The sequence below is a fragment of the Lepidochelys kempii genome, chromosome 7 (assembly GCF_965140285.1).
Source record: "Lepidochelys kempii isolate rLepKem1 chromosome 7, rLepKem1.hap1, whole genome shotgun sequence".
Classification (NCBI taxonomy): domain Eukaryota; kingdom Metazoa; phylum Chordata; order Testudines; family Cheloniidae; genus Lepidochelys; species Lepidochelys kempii.
The window spans coordinates 72,679,219-72,701,444 of record NC_136386.1 but is presented as its reverse complement, the minus strand read 5'-3'; the positions used below and the strand labels follow the sequence as shown (position 1 = coordinate 72,701,444).

Below are 22,226 nucleotides of genomic sequence, written 5' to 3'. Positions count from 1 at the left end.
ACTGGTTTTCAGAACAAGGTATGATTATGGCACTAAAAAATTCCATAAACAAGAATATGTTAACGCTTTTGCACAGTTGGATATTAGGCCACTGCTATTTTTATTTGTGTGCTACTTCTGAGTTTTATCTCTTGCATTATTCTGTCCTAGGAACATATTAAAGCTTCAAATAAGCCACAGAAATAACTTTCTACAGTTTTTCTGCTTTTTTTAAAAAATAGGAGCTATATTTGTCCTGCATAGTCTGAACTGAACACAAAACGTTCTGCATTTTTGTCACTTGTTATTCTCTGTTTTCACACTGCCCAGGGATGCATGGTTGACCCTAATATTCTTTAACTCTAAACCATACATTTAAAACAATAATGTAGTGGAAACATTCCAGTATTTATATCTCACACATATCATACATTGAGCTGGTGCAGGAAGGTTTTGTTAATATTTTCATGGATATTTGGTATTAGGTTTCTGTCAAATCTGGATGGGAGTATGAAATCTTATTGAGAGTAAAGAGTAGGTATGAGTGATGGTAAAATGACTAAGTTTTCATAGAACAGCCACAACCAGAAGAAAACATGTCTTATATAAACATGTCTTATGGTATTCTTTGTCATCTGGAGTCCCACAGGACTTCACAAACTTATCAAATTATATTCTTTCTATAAAATTCCATGCAAAATATGACCTATAAATGTGTATATTGAAAGAAGCTGTTAGGAGTCCTGCACCACTCAGTGCTCAAAATTATGTGTGGTAGGTTTTTCTGCTGCTCTTTGTCAAATAGTGTAGCATGATGGAATACGATTTGTGAAGTTGTACGTATGATATTTGAAGGCAATACATACGATCTGTTGATGCATGTATTGGATGGTGCAGTGCTCGTACCAGCAGTACAAAGGGAAAGTTAAGTTGGCTGGATGCATTATGTGTGTAAAGCTGCATTTTAACTGTGCATTTCCCAGTTTTTTCCCCCCAGAACACAAACATTTTGAAGGATTGTGGGGGAGGGGAGGAAAGTGTGGGGAGATCTTAACTGAGCATTTTCTGTTTTTCTGACTGTTATTTTGGATTTTGAAGCCCTATGTTCTGAGAGCATGTAAGGAGTGGAAAGTCTGGTTGTGGGGCAGTAATGTTAACTTTAACTTTACAAAGCTGTTTGTACATGAATTTTTAAAGTAGATTTCACCCTGCCTGTTTTTCTCTAGAGAAGTTGCTCAGGATGTGCTCTAGCACCACAATGGTGGATGTGATCTTGGAACCTGAATAAAAATTAGAGCTTATAGTGTTTCCTCTGTGCTGTTGGCCTAGAAATTCTCTTGTGGATAAATTAGGGATTTTAATAATACTGTGGTAATAGGACCTAATGGAGTCTGGGTTGCAAGTCGCTTCACTCAGTTTCTCTGTTGTTTTGCCTATTTGGAAGTTAGCGAAATAGACAAAATCTTAAGTACTTAGGACACTTTCCTTTCAATTATGAGTTCTAGGAGTGGAAGCAGCAAAGAGCAGAATAGAACAGAACAAGAACAGACTGTAATCCTCATATTCAATGTGCGTGCTTCCAGGAACAATATTTATTGTGTGCCGGCTGGAGTTTAGTTCATTAGCCAAGTTGTCATAATTGAAGGCATTGACATAGCAGAGCAGTTTAATATAAAAACTCATGGCTTCATTATAATTGCATATAAAATAAATCTCTGCTTTCCTGTTTGCAATTTTTATTATATTTGTTTTGTTGTAAAGAAAAAAAGAAAAATAGGAGAAAAGTGATAGGTATTTTTAAACAGTTATGACAAAACAGTCATTTGCAGATCTCAGTTCGGACATCACTGACCAAAAGATATCTCAACCATTACTCAGATGAACTGAGTTCACCTGTATTCTGTAATCCTATTGGCAAAAATACTGCAAATATTGATAGAAAGTCCTAATTTGCTCTAACTGAAGTTAATATAGCCCAGATGGAAATGTTGGCTTGAAAATGTTATATGACCACTTGATAAATTGTAAATCAGTATGTCTACATGAGTCTCAAGTGTCTTTTGTACACAATTTAAATATTCTTCAATCTGTCATCTAAAAATGACATGACCATGTAATAAATATTGCTTGTTTTTAAAAACATGCATTTAGCTTTTTTCTTTTTATCGGTCAAAATGTTTAATTAACTGTAACGTTATATTTAAAAGTATTAATGTGTAGTTTTTTTCTTTTGCAGACATTACTGTAGATGGGTAGCAAAGAGACGTTGTTATAATCGTGATCTGGAGCAAGATGAAGCATTTATTCCAGCTGGGGAGTCATTAAAGGATCTTATTGACCAGTCACAGAGTTCTGGCAGTGGATCAGGACTACCTTTGTTGGTAAGCCAAGTCTTAGATTTTCTTTACTGCTCTCCTGAGTGCCAAAATGGTAAAACTACATTTCAACATATTTTTATTCTTGAAGTATATTAAAAATCCACATTCACACATTCTTACAATTAAGAAACACATATACAAATATACATTTTAAATCCCCTATACAATTACCTATTATAATTATAATACATGACGAAGATAAAGAAAATAAATCAGAGTCCATTTCACTTTTTCATTCTTGTGTGGAGTAGTGAAGAATATACAGCTAAGAAACTATTTTTAATGTTTTAAACAAGTTGTCTTGCATAGATAAGATTGACATTTGTATCACTAATGCACTCAAAGAAATGCCCACAACTACATTGTACTCTGTTAAGTTTGTGGTTTATAAATTAATCATTCAAAACTTACATCTTTGACTAATTCAATATACCAGTCCTCCATCCCATTTTTCTGTGATGCCTGTAACCTTTGTTTTATCAGTGACTCTGATGTATCTTTGTTCTGATACCTCTTTGTAAATCCATGTGTCATCACCTACCAAATTAATGGTCCATTTTGGTCAATTTCATGGTCATAGGAACTAAAAAATTATAAATTTAATAATTTCAGCTACTTAAATCTGAAATTTCATGATGTTGTAATTCTAGGGGTCCTGACACAAAAAGGAGTTGGGGATGAGGTTGCAAGGTTATTGTTGGGGGTGTTGCGGTACTGCTACCCTTCCTTCTATGCTGCTGCTGGTGGCGGCGCTGCCCTCAGACCTGGGGACCTGGAAAGCAACGGCTTCTGGCCAGGACCCCAGCTCTGAAGGCAGACGTGCTGCCAGCAGCAGCACAGAAGTAAGGCTGGCATGATATGATATTGCCACCCTTACTTCTGCACTGCTGCTGGTGGGGCACTGCCTTCAGAGCTGGTCGCCCGGCCAGCAGCCACCGATCTCTGGCGGCCCAGCTCTGAAGGCAACACAGAAGTAGGGGTGGCAATAAAGTGGCCCCCCGCTCCCTAAAATAACCTTGCAACCCCCCCCCTGAAACTTACTTTTGGGTCAGGACCCCCAATTTGAGAAATGCTGGTCTCACCTGTGAAATCTGTATAATATAGGGTAAAAGCACACAAAAGATCAAATTTCACGATCCATGACAAGTTTTTCATGGTCGTGAATTTGGTAGGGCCCTAGTCATCACTGCAGTGACCATTTCACTCAACTTCACCTCTGAAGACCTTGGTCTTTGCTTTTTACCCACTCTATATTGCAGATATCCCAGCTTTCCAGTAGAAAGCTCCTGCCTGTTTTCTCCCGTATACAAAAACACATAACATCACCCCATTCACAAATCCCAGTAGCTCCTCATTCGTTTTAGGATCCAACTCTAGAATTGCCCTCAGGTTTTTTTAAAAGTCTCCATGCACTTAAAGCAGCTTACTTCATAGATCTTCTCTTTCCATGAGTATGTGTCCATGTAGGTTGCATGTGCCCCGTGCATGTGAGGTTAGATGATTTTTTTTTAATAGCCATGTCCATCCAGGCTGCACATGCACCATGTGCTGCCTCATGTTCCCTGCAAGGGTATAAAGGGCAGAGTTGCTCCAGCCCTCCATCACTTCCCTCTTACCACCCATTGCAGCAAGACAGAACCCTGTCAACCCGCTTTTTTTTTTTTGGTGATCTTCAAACTAATCATCTTGTCTATCTTCACTCTCATCTTAATTTCTTTTATAATTTGAATGTTCCTAAAAACAAAACAAAAAGAACAGACCTACATCCCCTCCTGTACAGTGCGTCAAGATGCCTCATGCCAACCGCCATGGCAAACTCTAAACTCACAGGGTTTAAATCCTGCCCAACCTGCAATGGACTCATTGCCTTGGTTGATGAGCATAACAGCTGCCTTTCCTGTCTCAAGGAGAGTCCCATCACTGATTAGTATTTAGTGTGCCTGTCCTTCTCAAGGACTCAAAAGTAGAAGAACGCATGGCTGAAACTACACCTACTCAACCAATTAATGAGCATCACCTCAGATCCAGACAAGACATTCTTCTCCAAAGAAGACATCTTCAGTGGGTGCCGTCCAAGGAAGCCAGCAGCAAAAGAAAAAACCCATGAAAATGGACACCTGTTGAAACCTTTGGCACCAGCTGCTGCTACACCAGAACCAACAACTGTTTTGGCACTTGTAGCAACATGCTTGGCACCATTACCTCACAACAGCTCACCAACACAAGAGCATGACCAAAAGGCAGGGCCAAGTGGAGATCAAACACTGGGAAGTATTGCTCAGGGAGATGTGATGAGACATCAGTCCTCCATGGACAATATCTAAGTCCTCTGCTAAGGGAGTAGCACAGAGTAAACTGGCACCTGTTTCGATTTCAGGACTAAGACCTGTCCTTACAGAGCAGTCAGGATCCTCTCTGGGGACATCATTAGTGCCAACATAGCACCAGCGTTGAGACATTACCCCATGGCACTCCCATGAAGAGTATTTCTCTTCTTCTCCATTCCCAGATTTCTCCTTCATGTTGAGCAGCAATGCCTCTTCTCTACTTCCTGAGAGTTAACCTAGAGCTGCTACCAGAGATCCATCTTGCTAGGCACAACACCACAAAAGAGACATGGGTGGCGTTGGGCTAACCAGCTATGAATTGGCCAGTACCCTTATCCCATGCCACCTTAGCCTTACTGGCCCTATTGGGACCATCTTCTCAGAATATCTTCCTCTTCCTCCCCCCTCCCCAGTAGGTTTAGGAAGAGGAGGAATTGGATTCATCACTGCCCAGACCACAGGTACTAGAACCTTACCCAGGAGCTGTACAATATCAGAACCCTCAATCTCTTCCCAAAGGATAGTCATCCTCACCTGATGAGGCAGTCATACCAGCTCCTGCCTTGACAGTTGATGACTTTAAAGCTTTTCAGCATCTGCGAGCTCCTTTGGTGGAGACCCTGGATATCAAAATGACAGTCATACAAGAGAAATCCTGTCAACTCTTTGACATTTTGACCACATCAGATCTGGCAAGAATTGTTCTCCCCATAAATGAGGGCGTGCGATAGCCAGCCAAGGGTCTCTGGCAAACCCTGGCTACCATCCAGTCCATGTCAGAACAGGTGAACTATGGGACTATCAGGTGCCTCTAAAAATTCAAATACTTTTACTCCCATCAAAACCCAGTATCATTGGTAGTTGCAGTAGTTCAGGAAAAATCAAATGAACAAAAGGCACACCCAAGAACAAGGATATTCAAGTACAAAGCCTACTCATCCACTTTAGTGTAACTCCATGTGGCAAACTACCGGACTCTCACCAGATACGATTTCCTGACTTGGGAAAGGGTTGGTTCCCTTCCTGGTGAAAGTACTGCAGGCTCTGGAGCATATATAGATCTCAAAGAAGGCCAGATGTTTACTAGTACAGCCCTAAAGGCAGCTTTGGATCCCTCCTTAAGGTTGATGACCATGGCTGTAATCATAAGGCTGTTAGCATCTGCCATGGGGAACAACATGAGGACAACATACAAGACCTCTCTTTCAGTGGTATGAAACTCTTCAACAAAAGAACTCAGGAAGCACTGTGTTCCTTGAAGGATTCAGGGGGCCTACTCAGCACAGTAGGCTTACCCATATTCTCAGGGCAGACAGCCAGAGTACCTATCATGGAAATGATTGTGATACTCAAGGAGACTCCAGTCATCTGCCTCCTCTGTCACATGGTCTGTCCCATCATCCAAACAGTAGATTTGATGGGAATGTCAGGAGCCACATAGGAACAGATCAGGAGACAGTCTTCATCTTGGATATAGTAGCCCTTGGCTAGGCCATTTATTTTCACACTTTCTGCCCACCCACTCTCCTTCCCTGTCCCTCTCCAGGGATCTTTCATACAAAAGCGTATCACAAAGAGAAATGGCCTCGTTCCTTCATTGAAGGGTTGGTCTATACTACCATGGTAAATTGATCTAGGTTACACTACTTCAGTTACGTAGCTAGATCCATTCACCGCAGTGTCTACACTGCGCTGTGTTGACGGGAGATGCTCTCCCACCGACTTCCTTTTTGTTTCTCGGGGAGATTGAGTACACAAATGGATGGGAGAGTGCTCTCCCACTGATTTATCATGTCTTCACCAGACGCACTAAACCTACGCTGCTAAATCGGCATTGCTGAGATCGATACAGCTAGTAGTGTAGATATGCCTAAGACCCATAGAGGATCCTCAAGATTACAGGGAAAGGGGATTCTAGCCATGATATTTCATTATCCCAAGGAAGAAGGGTCTTCATCCTATTTTAAATCTGAAGAGACTGAACAGCTATACACACCACCTCAGATTCAGGATGGTATCTCTTGCCTCTGTTGTTCCATTTCTTCAGGCTCAAGCATGGTTTGTGGCTTTCAAATTGCAAGGTGTGTACCTCCATATATCTATCCACCCAGCCTGCAGGAAGTACTCAAAGTTCAAAGTGGGACTATATCATTACCTGTACAAGATAAAGTTGCTCGGGCTCTCCACAGCCCTGTCCCACCTGAGAATGTAAGGCTTTCATGTCTCTCCCTGCCTGGATCACTGGCTGATCAGAGGCAGATCACAGCAGGAGTCCGTGAATATGACACTGCCTGATAGACTTTACCTGTTGCCCCTCCAACTTTCTAGAACCTGCAAGACTAGAACCTAGCACCTAGCACCAACATTTCAACATTGCCACTGGAAGCTCAGGCCGGGTTTCTGCTGGGGAATCCTGTGAATCTAGACACTGCAGGAAGTACTGTCCAGTGGGTCCTGAGTGGCTGCCCCAAAAGTCCACCGATTGGCCAGTGTTGGTATATATACCAGAAAGCAATCACAGGAGCTGTCTGAGTAACCTTGCATTGTTTCCTCATTGTTTCCACTCAGATCTTGCCTTGCTGTGAACCCCAGACTCTGGCTCCTGACCCTGGCTTAATCCCGACTCTACTACTTGCCTCCTGTCTACAACTCAGTGCCTGGCTATGACTTCTGGCATCCGAGCCCGGCTCAGCCCCAACTCCACTATTCATCTTCTGACTGCAGCTTGGTAACTGACCTGTGCGCACAGGCCACCCATGGCCCTGACTGTTTTTAGACCCTTTTTGCCCTCCATACTGCATCCAACCCCTCGAAAGGTGAATGGGCTGGGCCACCCTCTGACCAGAGGTTCCCTGAGGATCCGGGACCTGCAGGGCCAAGTCACCTGTCTGCAAGTAGAGAATCTCACACTACAGACCCAAACTACGTAGTTTATAACCAAGGCACAGACCTTGCATGAGCAGTTGGCACAGTCACTAAGCCCAGGTGAAGCAGCTTGCTGCCAAAGCACAGAAGTTATGCAAGCAGCTAGCAAGCAACTAAGCTGTTCTTCCTGCTCTACCTCCAAACTAATCCCCCAGACTAGTCAGCCTTCTCATTGGCAAAGTGTTTGATTGGGCTTCCCCCCGTTGGAGCAGAACAGACCAGTGCTCTCCAACTGGGATGCCTTCGTGCAAGCCTTCTTGACCATTGTTGATGACCAATATCATGTCTGCTCTGCAGATACTGCCCCCCGGAAGGTTTGTCAAAGGCAAGAGCTGGCCATCACCTACACCACTTACTTCCAATGGCTTTCTGCTGATGTTGAGTGGAATGAGGCAGTCCGGTTTATACCAGTTCCAGTGAGGACTCAGTGAAGTGGTAAAAGAAGATCTAGCCCATTTTAAAAACCCCACCCGCCTAGAGGCCTTTATTGACCTTGCCTTGTGTATCTGCTCTCGGCTGTGCAAGCGGAAGGAGGAAAGAAGGGGCTGCCTGATGCCCCCACGTCTATCTGGTGTGCAAAAGCCTATAGAACTGAGTCCTGAACTCATGCAAGTCGATCTGGGTCACTGATTCATGAACCGCAGAGGAGAAAGAATGTTAATGTCTGTTTTTACTGTGGGGTGCCAGGCCACACCCTTGCCTACTGTCCTGCTTGGGAAATGGACCAGCCCAGGCCCAGTAGGGGGATACAGCCTCAGCATCACCAGAGCTCTGTGCTCTGGAATCACCCTGAAAACCTTGAGTAGAACCTGACCCAGGAACCATGACATTTCCCTGCATTTCCAGTTGCCACTGTAACTGGGGAGCTTGGGATTGGTGAGATGGATTCCCCTGCAACTGACACTTTGGGCCTGCTGCCAACTTTATAGATCTTAAGGCACCCCAAACACTCCAGATCCCTTCCCAGCCAAAATCTACCCCAGACCTGGTGGAGATGATTTATGGACTGCTTCTGTCATCAGGACTAGTGATCCAAAAGACCGTGCCCTTACAGGCATTAGTGGAGTAGCACTGGAAAATAATATGTTTAGATGTGATCTGCTCTCCATTCTTTTCAGTAATTCTTGGCATTCTTTTGTTGGGGCAACATGACCCTTGTATTTCCCCGTGGTGGAGGAACATAAGCTTCTCCTCCAAATATTGCCAGAAAGCTTGCCTCCATCAAATTCACCAGGCCGCGGAATACCCAAGCTCTGGGCCCCAGCACCGGATAAGACTCTTGGAAGTGAGACCCTGGGCAGCGGGGGCTAACCAGAAGGGGACAGATCTAGACCAGACCCCCAACAAATACTAAGACTACCTGGATGTGTTTGAAAGGAAAAACACAGATTCACAGCCCCACAATGGGGACTATGAGTGTCCAATAGACCTACAACTCAGGGCAGAGGTGTCCTACAGTTGCATATACACCATTTCTGAACCAGAGCTCAAGGCACGACACAGGTATAGCCAGGAAAATCTTTCAAAGGGCTTCATTCAGCAACCCATCTCTCCAGCAGGAGCACCAGTTCTCCTTATGCGAAAAAAACATGGGTCACTGTCATAGAAGTCAGGAATGGCCAAACCGCAGCTCATGAGCCGCATTTGGCTTTTTTACAGTTAAAGTATGACTTGCAGAGCTCCCTCCCCACTCCTCCCATTTTCCTCCTACAAGACTGGTGGGGAGGGGGGAAGCTTGGGGCTTTTGCCCTGCTGCGGGTTGGTGGGGCTTGGGGCTTCCTCCCAGCAGGGAGGGGTTTCTTTGGGCTTCAGCCCCTCGGCGCATGCCTACCAAGTCTTGGGGCTTTAGCAGGAATGGTGCTGAAGCCCCGGCAGGTGCCTCTCACATGGCTGAAGCCCTGGGAGGTGCACCGTGACTCTTGAACTTCTGAAGGTTGTCCTGTGTGGCTCTGAAGGTCAGTAAGTTTGACCACCCGAATAGAATTATAGGCTAAGAAGGGACCACAAGGGTCATCTAGTCTAACTCCCTGCAAAGTTGCAGGATTTGTTGTATCTAAACCATCCAAGACAGCTAGTTCTTCTTTGAGTGATTGCTCATGTCCATTCCATTGTTGGTGTGTGTGCTCACCACATGCACTGGTGCCGGAAGATTTTCCCCCAGTGGTATCCGTAGAGGACCAGCTCTGGCGCCCTTTGGAGTGGCGCACATATGCGCTGGTATAAGAGGCGCCGCTGGCTTCCCCTCCCGCAGTTCCTTCTTACCGCCAGTGACCGTGCTGGAACATCTCCTTGCCTCAGGAAACTTTCCTTCTCAACTGTGCCTAGTTGTGAATCTCTTGTATATAGTTCTTAGGAAGTTTGTATAGTTTATTAGTTCCCTTAGTGCATAAGTTAGAAATAGTCCCCTATGGGATTTAGCCAAATGCCCCGATCCCCGGGTTTCAAGCCTTTTGACTGCTGCAAAAAACGTACGCCAGTCAGTGATCCCCAGCAAAGCTGTCTGAAGTGTTTGGGGGAGAGACATGTGAGCGACAAGTGCCACATCTGTAAAAGTTTCAAGCCACAACTAAAAAGGAGTGGGGCATTTGACTTAGAGCACTCCTTATGGAGCCTGCCCTCGCACCCATCTCGGAGCTAGCTATATTGGACTCCGCTCCAAGCACCACAGCATCGGTGTGGAGTGCACAGCCGGCACCGGCCTCCAACCAGCACTAATCCCCATCCCCAGTACTGGTTAAAAAGCAAAGAAAGGCCAGAAGAGGGCATTCTCCTACATCCCATAAAGGGAAGGGGAGAGCAAAGACTTGATGGAAGCAGCTCCTCCCCTTCAGACAGTGGCCAGTCTCCAGCATCTCTTGGGCTGTCGAGCCCCCTTCGAGACCCACCCACAACCCCGGGAAGTGGTATAGGCACTCAGCACCTGGCGGTGCCATCCACACCAAGGCCTTTCAGGCCACTAAGGTCATATTGTCTCTGCTGATGTTGCTCACGTCAGTTAGCGAGGTTGCCCCATTCAAGAGGTAAACCCCACTCTGGGACCTCTCCAGCAGTCCCCCATCAGTGCGGCACCGCTCCCCGATGCAGGGGGTGCCCTGCCAGCGCTCACCTAAGCAACGCTGCCAGCTCCCGGGTATGGGTCAGCTTACCTGTCAGAGTTCCCAGCATCGTTCCTTGGACTCTAGGCAGCGTTCCCTGGGATCCTGGCACCGATCTCCGGCTGTCTGGCGCAGACCTGTGGAGGTGCGTCGCCAGTCCCCGGAGCAGCCAAATCAATCTTCAAACTTGCGGCACCACTCTGGAGAGTCAAGATGCCGGTCCCCGGAGTTCTGTCACTGGTCTCTAATTTGCCTCTACAGATCCCCACGGGTACTTCGATGATCTCCTGAGCCAAGATGTCGATCCTCTTGCTCCCAGTCCACAGAGCTGCATTGCTCTCAAAGCATGAGGCATCGATCGCTGGGGTACTGTTAGCATTCTGCTGAATGCTGCGTGGCTCAATCTAGAGGAACAAGCCTGCTCTAGTCAGGTACAGCAGGTTCTCTTGGAGAAGCAGAAAGCCCTCCACCAGAGCAACTTACCTGGCAAAGCGGAAGCATTTCTCCTACTGAGCATCAGAACGGAATATCTCCCTGGCCCAGTCATCTGTGCAGTCCATCCTGGATTACCGGCTTCACTTAACGCACCAAGGGCTCACCTTCTCTTCTGTCAGGGTGCACCTGGCTGCCGTATCAGCCTTGCATCCAGGGTAGATTGGTGTGCTTGCATGAGATGTCGATCAAGTTCTTGGAAGGCCTTAGAAGATTCTTTCTGCCGATCCGGGATCCGGTTCCCCAGTGGGACCTCAGTCTGGTCCTCTCCAGGCTCATGGGTCTACCCTTTGAGCCAGTGGATTCTTGTTCCCTTTCCCACTTGTCATGGAAGATGGCATTCCTTGTAGCTATTACCTCGGCAAGACGTGTCTCCAAAATTAAAGCCCTCAATTTGGAGCCCTGGTACACTGTATTCTACAACAACATGGTCCAGGTCCAGCTGCGGCCCCATCCGGTCTTCCTGCCAAAGGTGGTGTCACACTTCCATGTGAACCAGGATAATTTCCTCCTGGTGTTCTGTCAGAAGCCTCACACAACCAATGAGGAGAGGCGGCTGCACACTCTGGATGTCAGGCGTGTCCTGGCGTTCTACCTGGAGCGCACAAAGCCCTTATGCAGGTCAACCCAGCTCTTTATCACAATAGCTGACAGGATGAAGGCCTTTCCGGTGTCCTCTCAGAGGATTTTGACTTGAATCACCACCTGCATCTATACTTGTCAGTTAGCACAGGCTGTGCTTCCACCAATACTGAAGGCTCACTTGACTAGGGCTCAGGCATCTTTGCCTGCCTTCCTGACATATGTCCCTATCCAGGACATCTGCAGGGCCACAATGTGGTCTTCGGTACACACGTTCACGATGCATTATGCCATCACCCAGCAAACCAGAGATGATGCTGGATTTGGCAGAACTGTGTTGCAATCGACACGCCCATGAATTCCTACCTGCCACCAGTGGTACTGCTGGGGAGTCACCTACAATGGAATGGACATGAGCAAGCTCTCGAAGAAGAAAAGAGAGTTACCTGTTTCCGTAGCTGGTGTTCTTCGAGCTGTGTTGCTTATGTCCATTCCAGGACCCGCCCTCCTTCCCCTCTGTCGGAGTTTCGACAAGAAGGAATTGAGGGAGTGGGGAGTCGGCGGTGCCCCTTATACCACGGCATACGTGGGCCACTCCAGAGGGTGCCAGAGCCAGGCGCCTATGGATACCACTGAGGGGAAAACTTCCAGCACCAGTGCATGTGGCAAGCACACACACCTACAATGGAATCAACATGAGCAACACATCTCAAAGAACAAGTTACAAAAGGTAAACGTCTTTTACTTACCCTACAGTAACTGTGGTTCTTCTTCGAGTGATTGCTCATGTGCATTCCAATATGTGTGTGCGCGCGCTGCGTGCATGATCGCTGGAAGCTTTTCCCTAGCGGTACCCGTTGGGTCGGCAGTGGAGACCCCTAGAGTGGCGCCTTCATGGCGGTGTATATATGTACCTGCTGACCCGTCGCCTGTTTAGTTCCTTCTTACTGCCTGTGATGGTCGTTGGAACAGCTTAGTCTTTTGCTTTGCAAGTGCCTTACCTAGTGGTTCCCGTGTTTCTAGCGTAAATGGTTGTTAGTTAGCTGTTAATAGTTAATAGTAGATTAGATTAGTTTAGCTTACTTTGGGGCAGTTCCCCCCGTTCTACTCTCCCCGGCGCCGGGGCATGCCTCGGTCGCAGGGCTTTAAAGCATGCGAGAGGTGTGCAAAACCTGTGTCAACAAGTGATCCACATGCCACCTGTCTCATTTGCCTCGGGGAGGGCCATCAGACAGATAAGTGCCCTATTTGCAGGAGCTTCAAACCCAGGACTAAGAGGGAGCGGGACTGTTGCCTGAAGCTCCTCTTGATGGAGTCTGTCCTTTGGCCACAGCCTGAGCTGACCAGCACCCTTGGTGCGCAGCGCACCAGCCTTGGTGCGGGATGTCCCAGCACTGAGGAAGGTCTCCGCCAGGGAGCACCGGCACTGCTCACCGGCCTGCAAGGCCAGTGCCTCGCGGCAGCACCATTCACAGTCTCCAGTGCTGCATAAGAAAAAGAAACCAGACAGGGGACGTTCCCCTGTCAGGAAGCCGAGGTGGGATTTCAGTGGGGTGAGTCCTCCGGTGGGACACCCTCGGTCTGGTCCCCAAGAACCGGCACCGTTGAGTCCGGCAAGAACAGACTCTCCTACCCGTGACAATTTGGAGGAAGAGCTTGACCTCCCCTCCACTCCGGACACATTTGAGGCGGCTCAAGACCTCACTGATATGATGGCGCAGTACCCGGCCCTTCAGGCGCGGGACACGGACTCGCAAACTTAGGCACTGCCAGTAGCACCTGCAATGGCACTGACTGTGGCGTCGTGCCCGGCATCGCGGGCAATTAAGACACCAGTCACGACACCGATGCTGATGGCGGCACTGATGGCAGCGCTGCCATTGATTCATCATCAGGGGAAGCCCATGATGTTGTGGTGCCGATCTCCATCTCCCCAGTACTGCTCCCCGGCACAGTCGGGCTCCACTCCCCCGTGGTTAGGTACTGAATACTCGTCAGAGTCAGACGCAAAATCGTCTGTGTCCCTACGCAGCCACTCCAACTCACGGCACCAATCCCGGCACCGAAGGTTGGCGGAACAACCTGCACCAGTTGCCACCTGGCCACCCCAGTAGCAGGGCCCAGTGCAATGGCCTTTTTGGACCCCCTGGGCCTACCACCAGGCTCCAGGTCAGGGATCTAGGCCAGTATCGGTGGTATCCGCCCCCGTGCCCCTCCATCAGCAATGTCAATGGCACGCCACACACCTAGGACCCCTGAGGATTCCTTACGAGACAGGGCTGTTGAGCGGCTGCAGTCAAGCATGGCCCCTCCTCCACTGACGTCAGTGGCACCTGAACCTCCGGTCACAGGGTGCTCCGAGGTACCTGACCTGGCCTCCAGAGAACCTGAGGAGCAGGAAGACCCTGTCCCGGGAACCTCTTCCTCCTCTTTGCTAGATGAGGCGGTGGTGGGCACCTCCACCACTCTACCACCAATGGATGCTAAAGGCCACCAGGACCTGCTTAGGAGGGTAGCAGTTAACCTCAACTTCCAGGCAGAGGAGGTTATGGAGGACTCAGATCCGATGGTGGACATCCTCACCCCCAAGGGTCCTTCCAGAGTAGCTTTGCCCCTCATAAGGACAATTCAGAACACCACGAAGGTGCTCTGGCAAATCTCGGCCTCTATACCACCAACAGCTAACGGGGTTGAGAGATGCTACTTTGTGTCACAAAAGGGCTATGAGCACCTGTTTACCCACCCCCAACCAGGGACTCTTGTGCTTGATGCAGCAAACCACAAGGAGCGGCAGGGTCAACCACGCCCCACACCTAAGTTACGTAACTCCAAGGAGCTGGATCTCTTTGGCCATAAAGTCTATTCGATTGAGGGATTCCAGCTTTGGGTAGCGAATCAGCAGGTGGTGCTTAGCCAATACGCTTTCAATTCCTGGAGCTCGTTGGCTAAATTCCAGGAGTTAATCCTGGCTGATTCTCGCAGGGAGTTCGGTGCTCTCCTTGAGGAGGGTAGAGTGATCTCTAGGACTGTCCTCCAGGCAGCCCTGGACGCAGCGGACTCTGCGGCTAGAACTATGGCCACCGCCATCGCTATGAGGCACAGTGCGTGGCTTCAGGTTTCAGGGATCCCACCCGAGTTCCAAAATACAATTCAGGACCTCCCCTTTGACTGTGAGGGACTGTTTGCTCAAAATACAGACACACGCCTGCATAGCCTGAAGGACTCGCAGGCAACTCTGAAGTCTCTGGGGCTACACACCCCAGCGCCTCAGAGAAAGCCCTTTAGACCTCAGCCCCCCGACCCACTTCTACCCAGAGTCCCCTAGGCGGGATCCATCTAGGAGGAGGGGCAGAAATAACAGGAGGCGCCCACCACAATCCTCCTTGGGCCAAGGCCAGGGTTCAACCAAACAGCCCCCCGGCCCCAAGCCTGACTCTACCGCTTCTACCGTGCTTGGTCTCCGATCACGTCAGACCACTGGGCCCTCACCACAGTGGGGGTGGGATATTCTGTCCAATTCTGTTCCCTCCCACCCCCCTTCCCCGTCCCTCTTCAAGTATCCCTCTCATGAGCAACTGCTTTTACAATCACTCCTAGCTCTAGGGCCAATAGAGGAGATTCCTTAGGAATTCAGGGGCAAGGAGTTCTACTCCCGCTATTTCCTCATCCCCAAGGCCAAGGGCAGGCTTTGGCCTATCCTGGACCTACAAGACCTCAACACATACATAAAAAAGGTGAAGTTTCGCATGGTCTCTCTGGCCGCCATCATTCCCTCCCTGGATCTGGGAGACTGGTATGCTGCCCTCGACTTGAAGGACGCATATTTTCACATTGCTGCTATTCCAGCCCACAGGCGCTTTCTCAGATTCGTGGTCAGTGGCCAGCACTACCAGTTCAGGGTGCTCCCCCCTGGGTGTTCACCAAGTGTATGGCGGTAGTGGCGGCCTTCCTCCGCAGGAGCCAGGTGCAGGTGTTCCCATATTTGGACGATTGGCTCATCAAGGCCGAGTCCCAGGCTCAGGTGGTGGAGCATGTATCCCTGGCACGGGCTGCGTTTCACAGATTGGGACTTGTATTGAACGAGCCCAAATCCACATTGATCCCCACACAAACAATAGAGTTCATTGATGCTCTCTTGGACTCCACGCGCACAAGGGCATTCCTTCCGGAACTACTTTTCAAAGTGCTTACGGACATTATCCAGACCCTCCTCCGCTTCCCCACAACTACGGGCAGGAATTGTATGAGACTACTGAGGCATATGGCGGCCTGTATGTACGGCTCATAGCCTCTGGCTCCTCCAGAAGTGGTTAGCGCAGGTGCACAGACTGGGCAGGAACCCATTGGACTCAATCGTGAGCGTCCCACCTCAAATTCTCCACTCTCTCCAATGGTGGCTGCAACCATAGCTGGTTTGTGCAGGAGTACCCTTCGCAAAACTCCAACCCACGCTTTCCCTTGTCACAGATGCCTCGGCGCTCGGTTGGGGCACGCATCTGGGCAATATCAGAACCCAGGGCCTCTGGTCCCATGCAGAGCTATCGCTGAACATCAACGTGAGGGAGCTGAGGGCGGTTCGTCTGTCATGCCAAGTGTTTCTGGCCCGTCTGCAGGGCATGTGCGTATCAGTGCTCATGGACAATACTGCAGCGATGTTCTGTATAAACAAACAGGGTAGTGCTTGTTCCTCTCCCCTCTGTCGAGAAGCCCTCGCGCTGTGGGACTTTTGTATCGCCCACTCCATGCACCTGCAGGCGTTGCACCTTCTGGGGGTGCAGAAGGAACTGGCAGACTGCCTCAGTTGCTCATTCCATGGACATGAGCGGTCACTCAGACCGGACATCACTCACTCAATTTTCCAGAGGTGGGGCTCTCCCCACATGGACCTGTTCACAACGTGGAGCAACAGGAAGTGCAAGAGATTCTGCTCCTTCCTGAACCACAGCCCAGGCTCCACTGTGGACACCTTTCACCATTCCCGCCGTTCCCCCTCATACACAGGGTGCTCCTCAAGACTCGTCAGGACAGGGCTTCCTTAATTCTCATAGCCCCAGCGTGGCTCCGCCAGCACTGGTTCACCATGTTACTGAACCTCTCCGTGGAAAGACCAGTAGTGCTCCCTCTCTGTCCAACCCTAATCTCACAGGACCACGACTATCTACAGCACTCCAACCTGGAGTCACTCCACCTCATGGTGTGGAGGCTCAACCCTCTTGAGCTTCAGTGCTCGCACTTGGTTAGGGTGGTCCTGCTGTGGAGTAGGAAACCCTCCACTCAAGCCAGGTACCTGGCTAAGTGGAAGTGTTTCTCCATTTGGCCTTGACAAAGGGGAACTGAGCTGCAAACAGCCCCAATTCCCCTTATTTTGGACTATGTTTTAGATCTCAAGCACCAAGGGTTGGCAATATCTTCCTTAAGGGTACACCTCGCGGCCATTTCGGCCTTCCACCCAGGAATGGCAGGGGGTTCAGTGTTTGGTAATCCCATGGTGAGCAGGTTTCTTAAGGACCTTGACAGACTTAATCGGCCCATCCCCCACATGGACCTCAACCTTGTCCTGTCCTCACTCATGGGGTCCCCCTTTGAGCCCATAGCTAACTGTCCTCTCTCCTACCTTTCCTGGAAGGTGGTTTTCCTGGTGGCTATAACCTCCGCTAGGAGAATATCCAAACTCAGGGCACTGACCTCCGAACCTCCATATACGGTATTTTATAAAGACAAGGTGCAGCTACGCCCCCATCCTGTGTTCCTGCCTAAGGTTGTCTCCCAGTTTCATGTGAATTAGGACATATTTTTACCTGTGTTCTTCCCTAAACCCCATGTCACTCACAGGGAGAGCATGTTCCATTCCTTGGACGTTAGATGGGTCCTAGCATTTTACATTGAATGCACAAAGCCATTTCATAAGTCACCACAGCTCTTTATTGCTATTGCGGAAAGAATGAGGGGGCTCCCGATCTCATGACCGTGCATCTCGTCATGGATCACGTCCTGCATCAGGACTTGCTATGACCTAGCTAAAGTTCCAGCCCCGCCGATTACAGCGCACTCTACCAGAGCGCAGGCGCTTATCCAGGACATTTGCAAGGCGGCAACCTGGTCTTCAGTCCACACTTTAACGTCCTACTATGCCATTACCCAGCAGGCAAGGGATGATGCTGGGTTTGGTAGGGCAGTCCTGCACTCGGCAGTTAGGTGAACTCCGACCCTCCCCCGGGGTAACTGTGTGGAAGTCACCTATTGGAATGCACATGAGCAATCACTCGAAGAAGAACAAAGGGTTACTTACCTCTCGTAAGTGGTGTTCTTCGAGATGTGTTGCTCATGTCCATTCCAAATCCCGGCCACGCCCCAACTGCTGGAATATTCCAGCAAGAAGGAACTGAGCAGGCGGCAGGTCAGCAGGGACATATATACACTGCCATGAAGGCACCACTCTAGGGGTCTCTACAGCCAACCTGACGGGTACCGCTAGGGGAAAATTTCCGGCGATTGTGCACATGACGCGCACACACACCTCTTGGAATTGACATGAGCAACACATCTCGAAGAACAACAGTTAACGAGAGGTAGGTAACCATTTTTTCTTCAATATGTGGTCAGTGTGGTTCCCATGATTCCATCCCTGCTTTTCAGAGTTCTCTGCTTCCATGGACTTGAATTGCAAGGGATTTGAGGAAGCATCACAGTCACTCCCCCTTTATTCCCTTGGATGAGAGCACAAGGAGAGGCACAGGCACATGTGCAACCCTGACGGATTCTGTTACTAAAATAAAATATCCAGTCTCACATGTGTGGGGTGCGTGCACACCTGCAGTGGGATCTTGAAGAGCCATAGTTACTTGTAAGGAAGGTTACTGTGCTTTCTCCTTTTATCAATCTAGTATTAGTCTCCTCTCTGTTACTGCTACAAAGTCAGGCCATTAGGTTGGTACAAGAGCTGTTTTCTTTGTTTTTTTCAACCTCATCAGTTCTCTGTCTAATTTATTATTTATTAGTATTTATTAGTATCTGAAGACACCCATTTCTTCCTTTGCCTGTGTGTATACTACTTAATTTCTGAACTATGCTATTTATCTCTAAATGTTTAATTCCATATACTTTTTTGAACTGCATTTAGTATGAAAGACATTATACAAACAAACACACACAAATATGTAAAAGAGACTGCATTTAGTATGAAAGACATTATACAAACAAACACACACAAATATGTAAAAGAGTCAGTCTTTTTCTTCCACGTAATGAACAAGAACTAGAAAGCATGAGAAGAGGGATTCTTTTGTAGAAAACCTGCTGAGGCCAGTAAAATATAAAGAAGTGTTCTGTCCTCCAGCAGGCCTTCAGATAAAATACCTTAGACTTGGATAATACCATTCCAGTTGTAAGATTTTTCTCTTCAGCTTTATTCATGATATTTAATAAAATAGGCTGGCACGCTGTACATTGGCATACTTTACATTGGTCATGAACAACTGTAATCACTGCATAAACATGCTGATTCAACAGTGAATTGAGGCATGCATTTTAGCATAATTATCGTAGTAGCTCAGCAGAAAGGCTTATCCAGTGAGACAAGTGGCTATAATCCTATACAAATTAGAAGAATTTAGTTCAATCTAATTTAAACAAAAATCAAATGTATTTTCTTCTCTGAGTATTTTAGTTATTGATTTTTATACACATCCACTCTCCCAATCGAGGCAGCAGTGGTTAGTTAGAAGGAGGAGTAGCTGGAAAGAATCTAGAATACACTTTTGAAATGGGACCATTGTTAAGGCAAGCAAAGTTTTAAGACTGACAGTCATCTTGACAATGTGCCTTCAATCATTTGCTGATTTTTTTTTTTCTTGTTTAGGTTCAGCGCACTATTGCCAAACAGATTCAGATGGTGCGGCAAGTTGGGAAAGGGCGATATGGTGAGGTGTGGATGGGTAAATGGCGAGGTGAAAAAGTGGCAGTCAAAGTATTCTTTACCACTGAGGAAGCCAGTTGGTTCCGAGAAACTGAGATTTACCAGACTGTTTTAATGCGTCATGAAAACATACTGGGTTAGTAAGCAGTTTGTAATTTGAATGGGTAGTGGAGGACTTGTATTTCAAAGAATTGTAGTTGTTTCATGAAGAGTGTGGAGAAGTTCCTTTATGAAATCACTGGAGGAATGTAGCATAGCATATAATAATAAAATGCTGTAATTATATGCAGACTAGGGATCTTACTTATTTTAATATTACAAATAAAAGATCCTGACTTTTCTTCTTTTTGCTTGAGGACCAGCATTGTGACATCACATGAGGTTGAAACCTAAACTGTAACACTCCTGGTCCCCAAACAAGAAGTGATGGGTGTGTAAGGGGCTGTTGAGTCTTACTTTAAAATCAGCTTTTTCATTTCCTGAAAAGTCTTCCAGCTAATGAATTATGTTATTTTTATGTAACACTAAATGCTAACTTTCTTTATGCATTTGACAGGTTTTATAGCAGCTGATATTAAAGGCACAGGTTCCTGGACACAACTTTACTTGATTACAGATTACCATGAAAATGGATCCTTGTATGACTTCCTGAAATGTGCCACACTTGACAACAGGGCTTTGCTCAAACTGGCTTATTCTGCTGCATGTGGTCTGTGCCATCTACACACAGAAATTTATGGGACACAAGGCAAGCCTGCTATTGCACACAGGGACCTGAAGAGTAAAAATATCTTGATAAAGAAAAATGGAAGCTGCTGTATTGCTGACCTGGGCCTTGCAGTCAAATTTAACAGGTAGATGATCAAAGCCTATTAACAGTTGGTATCTTTTGCATGTATTTTGAAAGGCATCAAAGATCAAGTTGAAATGAGTGTTAATTCACTGATTGGTTGTTTCACAGTTGAACAGTAAAACTGTATGGTGGGTATTTATTGTTTTGAGAGTCAAATGCTCTTCTTTACTTTGGATATGGGGTGAATATTGAGGTGGAAGAACAGATGGTCTCAAAGGTTGTTAGGATGGAGAACTAAGAGTTCAAACCCCTACAAAATTTCACATCACTTGTTCCCCTCTTCACAAGAAGGAGAGAAAAGGAAACAAATCCACTGCCCAGAATCCAAAACGTCATCTTTCCCTTGAGCATCTCTATAATGCTTTCATGTATTTTCAATAGAAGATCTGTGACTCATTGCAAATTTGAGCAACATAAAATTAATTGAATAGTAAAATAAATTATCTACGAAATTACTGTTTTGACTGTAATTATTTTAAAAATATGAAAAATTCTACAAAAACAATTGCTAATGAGTGAAGCAGCCACAAAATTTCACTTTCCCACACTAGTGCCAAAGAAACTGCAAACCCTTGTCCAAGAATTTGGGTTCAGATATGGTAATTTCTAGTATGGTTTTTAGTGGGTGTCTGGATAGTATGGTGGTAGAACATTATAAATGCAGGTAATTTTGTAGAAATAGGTTGTTTTTTGTTGGTTTTTTGCAAAGCTCATTGTAACATGTTCAGCATGCTCAAAATGCTCCTATTAGAAATAAGGGTATTTTAGGTCTAATATAGGGGTAAAAACTGTACATGTAAAGCTTATAGTGGAATGCATGGGCTACTAGTGTCTTGAAGTGGATATCAAATCCTAGAACACAAGACAACTTCAGCATGAGTAATGATGTGTAGAATTGTGGATATTAGGAATGCATTTTGAGTCTTGAACATTTGGAATAGTCTGCTTCTGTCTGCTTAGTCGTGTAAAGTTTTTTTTTGCAAAGCAGTCACATAAACCTTCATCTTGGGTATTTTATAATCATTTTTACTTAATCTGTCTAAAAGAAGCATAATATAGTATAAGCTGTAATATTGGAAGGAGGATTTGAGAAAGAGATCATTGATTTAATTATAGTTCATAACTTTACTTCATACTATAATAATAGCATCTTTCTGCATGACATCAGTTCATTTGCACTGCTCCACAGTTCATTTAACCTGTATTATTTACATCTAGTGATACGAATGAAGTTGATGTCCCTTTGAATACTAGAGTGGGAACAAAACGTTACATGGCCCCAGAAGTCCTAGATGAAAGCCTAAATAAAAATCATTTCCAGCCATATATCATGGCTGATATCTACAGTTTTGGCTTGATCATTTGGGAAATGGCTCGGTGTTGTGTCACAGGAGGTAAGCTTTTAAATATTGTGTTTCAAAATTTATTTACAAAAGTAAGTTTTCAAAAGAATTTACCCAATACCTCTAATCCAAGGACTAAATCTTCTGAAGAGGATGAAAAATACTTGAGACCTACTGCTTGCCCTGTGTCTCAAGGGCAGGCACCCTTCATTTTAAAAGAACAAAACAGATGTGTGATTCACTTAATTGTAACACTGTCAATCAACTGTTGTCTTAATACATTTTTTATAACGTAACTTACTATATCTCTCTTGCTTTTTTTTATACCTTCATTCTA

General features: G+C 46.7%; 1 protein-coding gene across 1 annotated transcript in view; it reads left to right on the top strand.

Annotated features, from left to right (window-relative positions):
• Window positions 1–22,226, top strand: part of BMPR1A (bone morphogenetic protein receptor type 1A) — a 172,012-nt gene that overhangs the window by 121,748 nt on the left and 28,038 nt on the right. The window contains exons 8-11 of the mRNA XM_073353348.2: window positions 2,216–2,360; window positions 19,637–19,829; window positions 20,250–20,547; window positions 21,765–21,940. Of these exons, the coding sequence (XP_073209449.1) occupies window positions 2,216–2,360; window positions 19,637–19,829; window positions 20,250–20,547; window positions 21,765–21,940 (812 nt within the window). The remainder of the gene's footprint in view (window positions 1–2,215; window positions 2,361–19,636; window positions 19,830–20,249; window positions 20,548–21,764; window positions 21,941–22,226) is intronic.